The sequence below is a fragment of the Lepisosteus platostomus genome, chromosome 1 (genome assembly GCF_059453375.1).
Source record: "Lepisosteus platostomus isolate fLepPlt1 chromosome 1, fLepPlt1.hap1, whole genome shotgun sequence".
NCBI lineage: Eukaryota > Metazoa > Chordata > Actinopteri > Semionotiformes > Lepisosteidae > Lepisosteus > Lepisosteus platostomus.
The window spans coordinates 9477359-9490807 of record NC_142611.1 but is presented as its reverse complement, the minus strand read 5'-3'; the positions used below and the strand labels follow the sequence as shown (position 1 = coordinate 9490807).

The window sequence follows — 13449 nt, the reverse complement described above, 5'->3', positions numbered from 1 at the left end:
CCTGTTACACCACACCTTCTTTCAGGATAAAAGATACATGCAGCTTTTTCCCATTTCCAATACACAGATCCATAGAGTGTATTTTGCATACAGACTAAAGCATTCCAGAGTTATTACCTACATATTGAATAATTGTTACTTCCCAGCCCAATTATCTGGAAGTTACAGGTATTCAGTGAAATGAGCCCAGCAGATTTCCACTGATATTCATGCAGGTGTTCATGTCCCTGATTAATATCAATTATTTGCAATTTAAACTTTCAGGGGTTTGTTCAGATGGTTTGAAGAGCTTCACTCTAAATGCCATTATGATAAACATAATGGTAGCTATAATCTACTGTATGTAGGGAAAGAGCTGCTTTGTCTCTGAGGTGTGATTGTCAAAATCATTAGCAGCTTCAACTTTTCAAATAACAACTCTTTGCGAAAAGAAGTGGTTCCTGTTCCTCATACTAAATGAATTGTGTTTTAATTGTGAATCTATCCCTATAGTTTTTCTGATATATACTTGAATCAAATCTCCTTTAATTTGACTAGACTGAATTGCTTCTCCACAATGTCCTAATAATATGGAGTTTGTTCAAAACAAGCATGTTAGGGAATCTGCAAGATTCTTTTTTCCTTTAGCAATATATCAGCACTGTATTTATTCATAAACTGTTGCATATGCACACCTTATTATGTGTTCAAGGTTTTGCTCATTTGTTCCTGCTCTATAGTTTTTGCAGTAATGAGGTCTAATATTATCCCAGAGAACCCCAGCTATGCTGACAGTGTGCCCTCTGTTGTGTTGTAGTGATATTTGGTTTACCTATATAGTATTATCTAATGGAAATATGATATTTCTGTCTCCTTAAACCCCTTAAAACACTTTAGGTTACAAAACCACATACTGTATATATGATTTGGAATTTTATCATCTTTGAGTTTTTTTTTCTCTCAGCTCTTATCTTTGCTGATATGTATAGTGCTTTGGATGTGTGCTAAAATTGTAAAAAATAAAAATAAAATAAAAAACAAAACAAGGTTTTGACATTAGATAAGAAAGAAAACGTGGAGCAGTTTACATAATTTAATAATGGCTAAGGGGTAGTGTTAGTCACATTATTTTTGTCTCCTTTCAAAAAAAGCTCACAAAACACTTAAAACACTTTAAAAAAACATGTTTTTGATTGGTTCTATTCCTAACAGCACTGGGAGACACAGACAGAAGGGGAGAAAGCCATTTCTCTTTTCTCATTGTTCTATAGCAGACTAAACCTCAAATACACAGACATCTTTTAGACATCTTTTACTTAGAAATGCTTAAAAAGCTGTCAATACAATAATTATTAGAACGTTCATACGGATTGTATAGGAGATGACACGCATAACCTAAATATAACCCTAAAACTATTAAATGATATTCTCTTTCGCAGTATGCTGTACCATATTTACTCATACACCCTAATTCCCTTGCCTTGATGCTGCATGACATCTACAATGGATTCTGAAAGTGGGACTTTACAGAGGGACTTTTTCGGTCTGTGGCACATTCAACAATACTTTCAGATTTTGTGATATCTAGCCAAAGAGGATAATTCGCCAATAGTCTGGCTAGTGGTGTGGTGAGTCATGATCACAATTTCAAGCTACAGCTAACAGGTTAACAACCCTTTCTACTTATAATGGCACATGACCTTTCAGTAAGGCTGAGTTTCAAGAACTTTAAAAAGAAATTGCACTAATTAAACAGAATTTTGCAGCATAGAAGTGGAGAATGGAGAAGAGGGATGCACTTGATCTATTCATTGCTCACAAGAAGTTAAATTATAACAACAAATTCTTCTGACAGGGAATATAAACTTTTTAAAAGATTGTTTTAGCAACATTGCCCACAGGCATGCGCCAATTAGGTGAGGTTTAGAATTAAATATCACAATAGCTCTTGGTTTAGCCCAGAACTGTCAACTTTAATTAAGCAATATAATCTTGGTGAATCTCTAGGGACAATTAGAATCACATTAAATTCTTTTAACCATTTAAACAATCCTAAGAAATGTTAGAAATTAGTTAAATTTATGAGGATCAATCATAAACAGTTTCAGACAAATGTTGTTGTGTCAGTTAAAAAAATAAACAAAATCAAATGGTTAATGAATCCAATTAATATTTGTTCAGTGCTGGGTATATATTTGATAAGTCAGTACTTAACAATAATGTTAATATTTGTATCAGTTTTACAATATAGGCAGTTACTCATTTTGAAAGTACTTCCAGAGCTTTGTGAAATTGTCAGTAATAAACCCAATGGCCAAAAGGTCTCCTCTTGTTTGCAGGCCCGTCAAAAAAAACAACAAAAAAAGATTTGGGTGGCACAGTCTGCTAAATTAGGAAAGTTTCAGGACTGTGGAAGATAAATCCAGTTGCCTGTTGTCATGATCGGGCTGGGACCAGCTCACGTACTGCTGTTGCCAGGGGCAACTCGAACATTCGCAAGAGCTCTTCCTCCAAGCTCCAAGCTCCTCCAGACTAGATCAAGACGCCTGTCTAGCCAAGCATCTTTCAATAGGGCAGTCAGTCAAGGTCCCAATCAATTTGATTAGCTGGCTGTACTGTAGCTTGCTCTGCTGTGTCATTGCTCCAACACTGAGCTACGAGCTGTCAGTCTAAGCAGACGCTTCACTCCTTGCTTGCTATTATTCCTGCCTAACTCACCTTACAGTATAATTCTTCAGGAGCACTGACTCAGCAGAGTTTGCTCTTCCCCCGTCTCTGCCAGCTCATCTATCATCCTCTGCTGGCCAATGTATTTTTCCCAGTCGCTGCCTGTTCCAAGGGTTTGGCTTGTCAGCTTTTCTCCATTTTTTTTCCGACTGGGAACCTTACCTCAATCCAACAGCTCTCTCATGCTTTTTCCACTCAGGCTTTTTTCACTCCAGCCCTCTCGCTGCAGTATTCAGACAGCCTATCTCCTGCTGGAGCATTCTATGCCTCCCTAAATGTCTGCCTGCGCCAAAGCCTACCAACGGCCATTCTCTGCCTCTCTGGTAAAACCCAATCGACTTCTGCTCTGCCTGTCAGCAGCTACAGTATAACATAATTGTATTAATTATTTTATCACATAAAATTGGCATTACTGGTAAACTGCCAGTTTTGTCAAAGGGTGACAGGAAGGAGGTTGCCATGGTACTCATGCCTGCTGACAAGTAAGCTCCCTAATGCAAATTATATGGTCTCCTTAGTGGCCCAACAGGTTAAGGCAGGTGCCCAATCACAAATCGAGCTCTATAACTCAGGTGTCACACGTTTAAACATAAGCCACCAGCTGAGTGTGACCAGGAATCCCCAAGCAGTGGCGCACAATTGACTGAGTTCTGCAAATTGTTCTGCCGATCATAGGAAATAATTTGCCTGGCTCTCTGAACCCTTGGCAAACACAGTGACCCATGTGGGATTTTCACTGGTGCACCTGATCATAATTATGATTGAGAACTTTATTCTTTGATTGACTGACCCTCTGTACATACTAGACAAATGCTTCAATGGTTCAAGTTCATCTATATTTTTTTAATTGGGATAATTATCCCATCCTATCTTAAAAATGTTAAGTTTTTATCAAACTTTCCACCTTTCCAACAGCAAGTACAGAGTTTAAGTACTGTATAAACCTTTTTCACTTTTCCAACTTTTTCAGCAGTGTAGTCTTGAAATTGTCCAATGTTGTATCTAAAAGTGTTTTCAGTAAAATCCTTTCTGCTTGATACTTGCTATACTGTATGAGTATAATATATAAATGAAGATTTGTTCTTACCTAATTCGTGTGGATGAATAAAGTATTATTAAAAATATAAGAAAAGAATTACTGATCTAGATCATCCAGGAGTATATGTGAATGCATAATTTCTATTTTAAGACTTCTTTGAAGGAGAGTAGGATCTATATGAAAAGGGAAATTATTGTGTCAAGATTCAGATGGGAGATTTCAATGCTAAAACTGTAACATAGCAAGCAGATGATATACAGTATCTGTCAGCAAATTTCCCGGGTAAAGAAAAAGAACAAGAACCTGTTCATCATCCCATGGACTTTCAAGAAGCAATCTAGCAGGAAATGAACATAAAAAAGACACAGAGTTTGAAATTTAAGACTATCTACCCACAAAGCCCAGCACCCATGCTTGAGCAATGACTTACCATCAGCTGTGAGCAGATTTTCTCTACATGTACCCATTTACAAAGGGTGTGTTCACATATTTGCTAGGCAAATTCAGACTACTTACATCTGAATTACTGAACAGGCATGGAATGCCCCTATCTGGATAGTGCAAAGCGAAATTTACCTGAGTTATTTTTGGCTTTTAATTACATGCACACAAATAATGCCTGAGGTGTAAAAGGAGAGCAGAGTGAACTAGGGCAACAGTATGTACATGAGGTTAGGAACATTGCAATTGTTTTTTAGTTTAGCCTAAGCTTCCTGTGTTTGAGTCAGCACCGTTATTTTGGCTTAATGACACCTCTGTCCCATGAGCCTTGACTCAGGAGATTCTGGTAATGTTTAAAGCTCTGTACTGATAACATGAGTTCAGTGGAAACAGCATGGATAAAAATAAAATAATATCCATTTGAAAGAATTTTCTTCTCTTTACAAATTCTTTACAGATTTTTCAGAAAACCTTTCTGATTAATAACTCACAAAATATACAACATTGCATGACAACATACAAATATCTTCATAACACACTTTTTGGTGTAATACTTTTTTAATGAAGGCTTTCAGCTTTTAGCCTCTAATTGCTATCTCATCTCAGCAGCTGTCAGTTCTGTTCCTGAAAATGCAACTCTTGCATTCTGTCCGCTAACTCTTCTCTCCCTGTATCTCAGATTTGGAATTATTCAGCTCCCTTTGTTAATAAGACACAACAAGAAGCCAACATGTAGGACATGCTCTGTGCTTTCTGTGAGTGCTTGTTACAAACAAACGGACGTTGGGTAAGGTAGAAATTTAGAATTATTCATGTTGTTAAGCTATGAACACAGCTTTACTTAAATTATAGTAAAAATATGAAACATTGTATCTCTATTGCAAACTAAGAAAAATAATGGAAACATAATATGCATTTTAATGACTGGAATTATTTAGCAAATGTAATGGCATTATTTTTAAATGAAATTAGGATGCAAGGTAATGAGCTGAAATGTTAAGAATGGTGTAGCATTATTTTGCATAATCCGGAGTGATTTACCATAACTGATTCATACAAAATGTAAATGTGAGGTCTGTTGATAGTTTGCTTGTGTTGGGGATATTTATTTTAACTATGTCCCTTTATATCTCAGTCTTACAGTTTCCTGTATTTCAGCAGTTGTCTTTATTTAAATACCCATACACACTTGACATACAGTATGTGAGTAGTTTAACTGTGCTTGAAAGAGGAAGTGAGGTGTGGCTTATTTGAATTATTCATGTTGTTAAGCTATGAACACAGCTTTACTTAAATTATAGTAAAAATGTGAAACATTGTATCTCTATTGCAAACTAAGAAAAATGATAGAAATATAATATATATTTTAATGACTGGAATTATTTATCACCCTGCAACTCACAACTGGCAACCCACTGAAGCTAAGCAGGTGTGAGCCTGGTCAGTACCTGGAAGGGAGACCTCCTGGGAAAAACTAAGGTTGCTCCTGGAAGAGGTGTTAGTGGGGCCAGCAGGGGGCGCTCACCCTACGGTCCATGTGGGTCCTAATGCCCCAGTGTAGTGACGGGGACACTATAAAGTAAACAGGTGCCGTCCTTCGGATGAGACGTAAAACCGAGGTCCTGACTCTCTGTGGTCATTAAAAATCCCAGGGCGTTTCTCGAAAAGAGTAGGGGTGTAACCCCGGCGTCCTGGCCAAATTTCCCATTGGCCTTTATCAATCATGGCCTCCTTACAATCCCCCACTATGAATTGGCTTCACTACTCTGCTCTCCTCCCCACTGATCGCTGATGAATGGTGAGCGTTCTGGCGTACTATGGCTGCCGTTGCATCATCCAGGTGGATGCTGCACATTGGTGGTGGTGGAGGGGAGTCCCCATTACCTGTAAAGCGCTTTGAGTGGAGTGTCCAGAAAAGCGCTATATAAGTGTAAGCAATTATTATTATCATTATTTATTAATTATTATTTATTATTAATTATTAATTAAGTCAAGTTATTTTTCTAACACTTTTTTTAGATTAACATTCTACCTGAATGCTTAAAAAGATACTATATCAGACAATTGGAGAGATCAGCAAAATTAATGCTTGGACTTGCTAGTATTCAGGGATACAGTGAAACTCACTGCTCTAGTTTCAAAGGGAGGTCAGTAAAAACAGACCGACTGTGCTCAAAGAGTGTGCTACAAAGTAAGAATCAAACCCTAAGATTCTGTAACATTCAGAAGTGCATTGCTAGAAATTGCAATTGCAATACAAGCATAACATTGTGGGATCCACAATTTCAACAATATCATGAATTAAGTATGGCCCTAGCTATGAAGGAAACAATTCTGACTATAAACAAATCATATTATTAAATAAGAAGAAAAATGTCCAAATATATTAGAATGTCAGACATTAGAGTGATAAAGGACCACTGTCTGCAGTTTCGCTGTACAGTACATGTTGTTCCCAACCTTTATAAAATAGTCATTTTAAATTCTTTAACTTTTAATTATATATAAAAGAGGTGGGCATCTATTCAGGAATGCAAAGGTATTAGTGAATCCAGGGATATACAGTAGTGATAATACATTCCCCATCCTTTCTATTTGGATTTTCCAAGGTTTGTGACATTCAGTCTTGTGCGTTGATGGTGCTATTGAGTCTGCTACTGAGCCCATTAACACTGTAATGAATTGTGATTATGAAAATAACATGTGCCAATCTTTTTCTCTGAGTGTAGATGTTTATATAATTCTGAAATTACCTGTCTCTTAATTTATGGTTAAGCTTTGAGTAGAAATTGAAGAAGCCCTTCCTTACATACTGTACATGACCTTGCTTGTTTTTTTTTCCATAAAATTATTATGGGAACAAATGCTAGAAATACATTTGCCATTTCAGTTTAAGACACTTTTCCATAATATTAATTCCAGATATGAATTAGATCAGATATTGAATAAGTCAGATATTAATAACAAGTTGTTGCAGTGCATATAACTCATTTAACACATGAAAATAAAAAAAATCATAATGTAGTATCATGTTTAAGAGATCTTATTTTCTCTTGCTTACCTTAAAATTACTAACTTCTAACAGACACATATTCTTCACCTTGGCATTTTTTATAGAAATGAAATTAGGTACTGAGAGCAATAAGAGAAAAAAAAACTCAGCGTTAGCCAATTTATCAGGAGAAATGAGAGGGAGGACAGCACTCATTGGCAGGTGTAAATTTTGAATGTTCTACCAGTTCTCCAAATAAAACTGTCAGACTTTCAGGGTAATAGATAGAGACCTGCTGCGTAACAAATCCTCCCACTGCTACAGTGCCCTCCAAAGGTATTGGGAGAGCAAAGTGAAAACTGATATTTTTGCTTTACTCCCAACCAATTTTTTGTTTGGCATAATGAGATGGATATGAATGATAATTAAAATCTCAAACGTTTTATTTATCCGTAATTCCAATCAGACATTTGCTATTCTTCTTCTTTATCTTCTTCTTATTTAAAGTAATACAAGATAATCAGCTGCAGGAACTCTAGACAGGTTGAAGGAGAGCCCTATACAGTTGATATACGTACATTTTAACAGTAATTATAGCAATGGAAAAAATACAATATGTACAGTACATAAAGTACATTTAGTTAAAGTTATAGCAGTATTCAATAAGAAGGGAATTCCAATGTTGTCCTCAAAAGCTGTACTGGAGCATCCTAAAAACATTTAATCCCATCTCTAGGAATTTGTGTTAAATGTATTGTGAATTAAATCTCTGCTACAGTAGTCCTGGTACATATTTTCCTATGAGTTTTTAGTCTTTATTTCATTACTACACACACAAACAAATTCTAACTTTAACTCAAACCTTAGGTTTATCTAGCATTTGAACATATTATGTTATAAGCCATCTTTAATCCAAAAGTTTTTAATTTGGATAAAAAAAACATTAAAAGAGCATGCTATTGTAATGCATTAATTGGCCTTTACCCAAATATTAATCCTAACTCTCACTATAATCTTAGCCATAACAATAATTGTAGTCTTAACCCAAATCCATACCCTTATTCCTAAGCGTTCCATCTACTACAGTACTGTATGTCCTTCATGAGATATTCCAGTATGAGGCAAACAAAGAAAAATAAAAATAATACTTATGAGAGCATGTTAAGGAGCATTGGCTATGTAGTAAAACTAAAAGACAAGTAACACAAAAATAGCCATAACATGTTTATAATACTTATATAACATTTATTAAACAGCACAGCTCAGAATCGGATGCAAAGTATTGAAGAAGCCATTTATACAATTGACTATGGGTTTGAAAATTCTTGACAATATCATGTTGCTTAGAGATATTTTTACATCACAGGATTCTGAGAAAATAAGGCTCATCTTGAGTGATGCGATAATCCAATTTACTTGACAACAAAGACAACATAAACTGTAAATAACAGCACTTCCAGCAAACAAAAAGTCAGCAGTAAAAATGGGTTTCAAAATTGTGCTTATCAGACAAAAATACATTGTGATTTTGTCTTTCATTTATATTTTTTAACCTATAATTCAATTAGTGTCTTGAATGAATTTCTGATAGTTGTTATGTTTTTGGTTTCTGTATCATTTTGCTTTAACATATTTAAAGACGGTCACTTTAAATAAGATGACACAGCTTCCAGGAGCCCTGTTTTATCCACCTGAGAAACAACACGAAAGACCACAAACTGTTTAAGTTTACCTCGGGGGGTGGCATTCCTCCAGCCCCTGCAGGACAGTCAGGCAACGTGAATGTTTTCTCCGGAGTACTGCACTGACAGGAAGGAGAGGGGTTGGCCATAGTCCAGTTCCCATTGGCAAACATTTCTGAGATTAAAGGTGGGACTGAAGGAGTAGACCAGTCTGACCCATTGGAAGCACAAGGAAGTTTCCTGCAAAAAAGATGTTTATTTAGTGTCAGGTCTTCCAAAGGTCTTTAGAGCATGAAACAACCAAGACATTATAGGTGACCATTTGGACTATCCAGTTTATTTGATTGCTAATAGCTAATTAATCCAATGGTTCCATGCAACCCAAAATACTGATGGTAATATTGAGTGATAATTCTCCCACAGCCTTTTGTGTAATGTTCTCTCTCCTTTTTTGTTTTAATCATCCCTATAGTTTCCACTTGTTTTATCTGGTTCATCTTTCTCTGTTGATTCTGAAAACTTCCAATGGTTTCAGGTTTTCAAGTATTAACAAGTATTAACAGATACAGTACAGTACATAGCCTTGAATGTTTACTGCCTAGAGTTGGACAATTAATCTTTTATAAGTCACTTTGTCAAAAGCTTTATGAAAAATCTGAATATGCCATATTGTATGTTCTTTATCAGTTACTGGTATTGCTTGTTCAAAGAACTCTAACAAGTTAGTCAAATGAGATGTACTGTAACTTTTGTAAATCCACGCTGTCAACTGTGTATACTGTTTAGAGTGCGTACAGATTTTTAGTTTGAATCATTTCCATAACCTTACATTTAATATATAGTACAAATAGACTTACTTCTCTGTAATTACAGTACTTGCTTCATTTCATCACTTTTTTAAGGATTCATACTAGATTCACAGTTTTCTAGTCCATGGGTATTATCATTGTTCTGAGAGACTACTGGTAGAGTTTTGTTAACAGCCTATGAATAACAATCCTAATTCACTGAATAAAACTATTTTCAATATACTGGGCTCTGGAGATTCTTTAAGAGCCTCTAGTACCTTTAAAGCCTTCACCTCTTCTATACTTACTGTACATTACTTAAAAAGCCTGAGGCTTTTTATTCCTTGTTGGACACCTGAGTATAATATTTATTTAATACATCAACCCCTTCCCTTTTATCACCTACTGTAGATGATTTCCATTATTATCTGTAAGATATTTCATTCATTACGTTTTTTTTTTGCTGTTGTTATACTGAAAAAATATTTTCTTATGTATTTTATTGTATTATTCCCTATCTCTCTCTTGGCCTTTCTAATATACTTTTTTTATTTGTGCTTCTGATTCAATATATTTCTTTCTCTTACTGTATCCTGGTCTTTAATGGTTATTTTATAAAGTGCTTTTGTACTCTTTTTTCACTTAGTTGATCAATTAAACCTACTATGCCACTGATCTTTGTCCTTGGATCTACTTACATTAATCTTTTCTGTATCATGCAAAATATCTTTAAAATGTTGCAATCCATTTTCTAGTGATTCCATACCTATCCTATTGCATTCTGCTTCTCTTAAGCTCTGTTTCACTCCTTCACAGTCTACTTTCCCAAAGTTTTAAACCTTAGTTTTGAACTCTGCCTGTGAAGTTTCAGAATATACTTCAAAACATATCATACAACCTTACCAGTTATCTGATGGTTCTCTCACCTCTATTTTATTTATTCTATCCAGATTGTTTGAAAAAGCTAGATCAATACAGGCATTCCCTCTTGTAGGCACTCTGACAAGATGAGTAAGGAAACAGTCATTAACTGTACTGTATATACCATTTCAGTATCTGATGCTGACATTCCTATTGGATTTTCTAGTCCATGTAATAAATATTAAACCTTCTAAGTTTTAAAAATATAAACAGAAATAATTTATAAATAGAATCGTAATTTTATGAAAAGAGTTAATGGTTTACTTGTGTCAATCAAAGCTTTGATTTCAAAATGCCATTAGAAATGTTATCAAAATAAACTCAGATTATTATATATGTTTTTAATAACTGCAGCTGCATTTCAAGATTGTGCCAAAGAAGCAACTGGAGAATTGTGAATGAGTATAATAAAGTACAGTATAAGCTAACAAGGTAAAACAGAAAGTGATCCCCCAGTCTGCAATTCACTGTCTGCTTGGAATACCAAACTTAACTCAAAAGTTCAAATGGTACATTTGGATGGTAAATTTACTGTGAAATGAGAATTAGAAGCTGAACCAGAAAGCATAACATTGCATCGTCTGTAAATCAATGTGGCAGGTAGGCAAACTAAAAAATTTCCTTGTCTGCATCTTACATTCTTCAGTGTGACACCTGAAGAAGGCTCAACATACGATACTGTATGTTGTGTTTCTTCTTTCTCCTTTTCGGCATGGAATTGACCTTTACTTTTTCCTTTGCAGCCAAATGCTGACACAGCCCCCTACTCAATCTTCTTGTTATAGTAATGCTTGATTACTGACATCTTTTGATGATATTCTTTACTTTCTCCAGTAATACAACAGGAGTCTTCTGTACTACTAATCTCTCAGAGTTTGGGGATACAGTACCTACAGTATGGTAATACTATAATATATAGTCAAAATATGTATTTGCTTTAGAGATGCTGTTATCAAGGTGGTATGTAATTTATACAAAGTGAAGGGTGCTCTTGTGAGTTCCATCTCAAGCTCCACTAGGGGCTGCAATTACATGCATAGTGGTCCACCATGATGATCAGTGATATCCCAGAGGTGCTTCAAGAGATTTAAATCTTTGTTCATCAGAAAAAAACTGTATTAATGCATTGAATTTGATTCTAGTGGATGTGCTTATTGTCTATTGATATTGAGTTGGGATGGACTTTTGAGACCTTAGGGTTTTTATACACAGGGTCTAAAATAATATATTTTTTACATATTGTAATCAGAACTTTATTTCATTTTTTTTGCACCCTCAAGTTGAACATGATATGCAAAATCTGAAAACTATTTGCATACATTTGCACACAGTATTTATTGATAGTAAGGGACTTACTAGTAAGAGATAAAAGGTCATGATGATTTGTATTTAATTATCACTCACTGAGCATCTTCAGATCTCAAAACATGATTATTTATGATTTTATACATTCATAAAAGCCAGCTGTATTACGACATAGATATATTGAATTATGTAAAAATAATTTTACTATTATTATTAAAACTAAAATTCAAACACAGTGAATTCATTTGAATACTATGACTATGTTTGCATACCCAATAATAAATGTTATATTTGAAAGAACAAAGCAAAAGTAAGTAACAGCGTGGATATTTGACAAATGCCTCACTAGTGAACTACAAGCTAGTTGGACTTTGATAATAGCATTGCCAAAATTCTGCTATATATTACAGTGACACCTTTCATTATTTCATTTATTCATTAAAGTTATTCAGGGAGTTACTAACCAAAGGAGCATTACTATGTTTTGCATGTGGTAAATGCCATTATTTTATTTTGAGTATTCCCTAACAGTAACAATACTTGCCTAATATACAGAGCATGGAAATTAGTTACCACATGATTCTAATTACATGTGAATCACATATACTAAACAATTTTACTGACTGCCAATGCATGCAAACCATAACATCTCCTGAGGAGATTTCTAAGACCCAAACAGTATTCAATAAAGGATTCACCTTGTGTTTCAGTACATGGTAAGATAAAAGAATATTGAAGCCAGGTGGAGTGCACACATTTTTCATAGTTCAAGAGAAAGATGAAAGGTAAAACTCTGTCACAAATATAGAAAGAAGACACAAAAAGAACAGGACAGCCACGCACCCCTGATATCTGTTTTTTGTGTTTTGTGTCTCTTTTTGTTTTTATTGTAAACTTTATGTTTTATATTGTATACTTCTATATTCTATACAATTTGTTCTACACTATTAATTCCTTCTACAATGCTAAGCAAGAGTTTATATAAAGCAAAACAAAGAATGGGGACTAAAGAAATTAAGACATTATATTTTGTGTACAATATACAGTAGATTATGTGAAATATCTCTAGGTGCTATTATGGCCAGGACCTTCATTTACAAATAGAATCCAGCTAATTACACTCTAAAATTCATGTTTAATAGTCTTCTTAGTTCCTTCCAGAGGATTTACCAATTATTTTTACAAGATTGCTATTTAGAAAATATTATACATGGGAACAATTTAACTGGAATACTATTGGTGGTTGTTATGTGCCATATGCCAGGAACTGTGTTTCCCATAATGCACTAGGATAATGAGGGCATCACTGAAAAATATAGCAGTACAGTCTATATATTTGAAAGTCTCACAAGGATCAGATCATGAAGCCTTCTTTTTTGTGAAATCTATAATAATATTATTTTATGTCTCATTTCAGCAAGCAGTCATTTAAATGAAAATGGAAATGTGTTTCTTTACTTATAATGGTCATACAAAATACACTAGTGGCCATAGTTCTGTTTGCTGTGTTCATTCAAACTTTTTCTGGTATTGTAATGTCAGGTACTCAAGTGTTGGATTTCTTTTGTGGTCTCA

The 13449-nt window shown here is 34.7% G+C and overlaps 1 protein-coding gene across 1 annotated transcript in view; it reads right to left on the bottom strand.

Moving 5' to 3' along the window:
* The window catches only part of LOC148677640 (phospholipid-transporting ATPase ABCA1), a 318551-nt gene that overhangs the window by 90009 nt on the left and 215093 nt on the right, over positions 1-13449 (bottom strand). The window contains exon 32 of the mRNA XM_088613916.1: positions 8911-9100. Coding sequence (XP_088470042.1) covers positions 8911-9100 — 190 coding nt within the window. The remainder of the gene's footprint in view (positions 1-8910; positions 9101-13449) is intronic.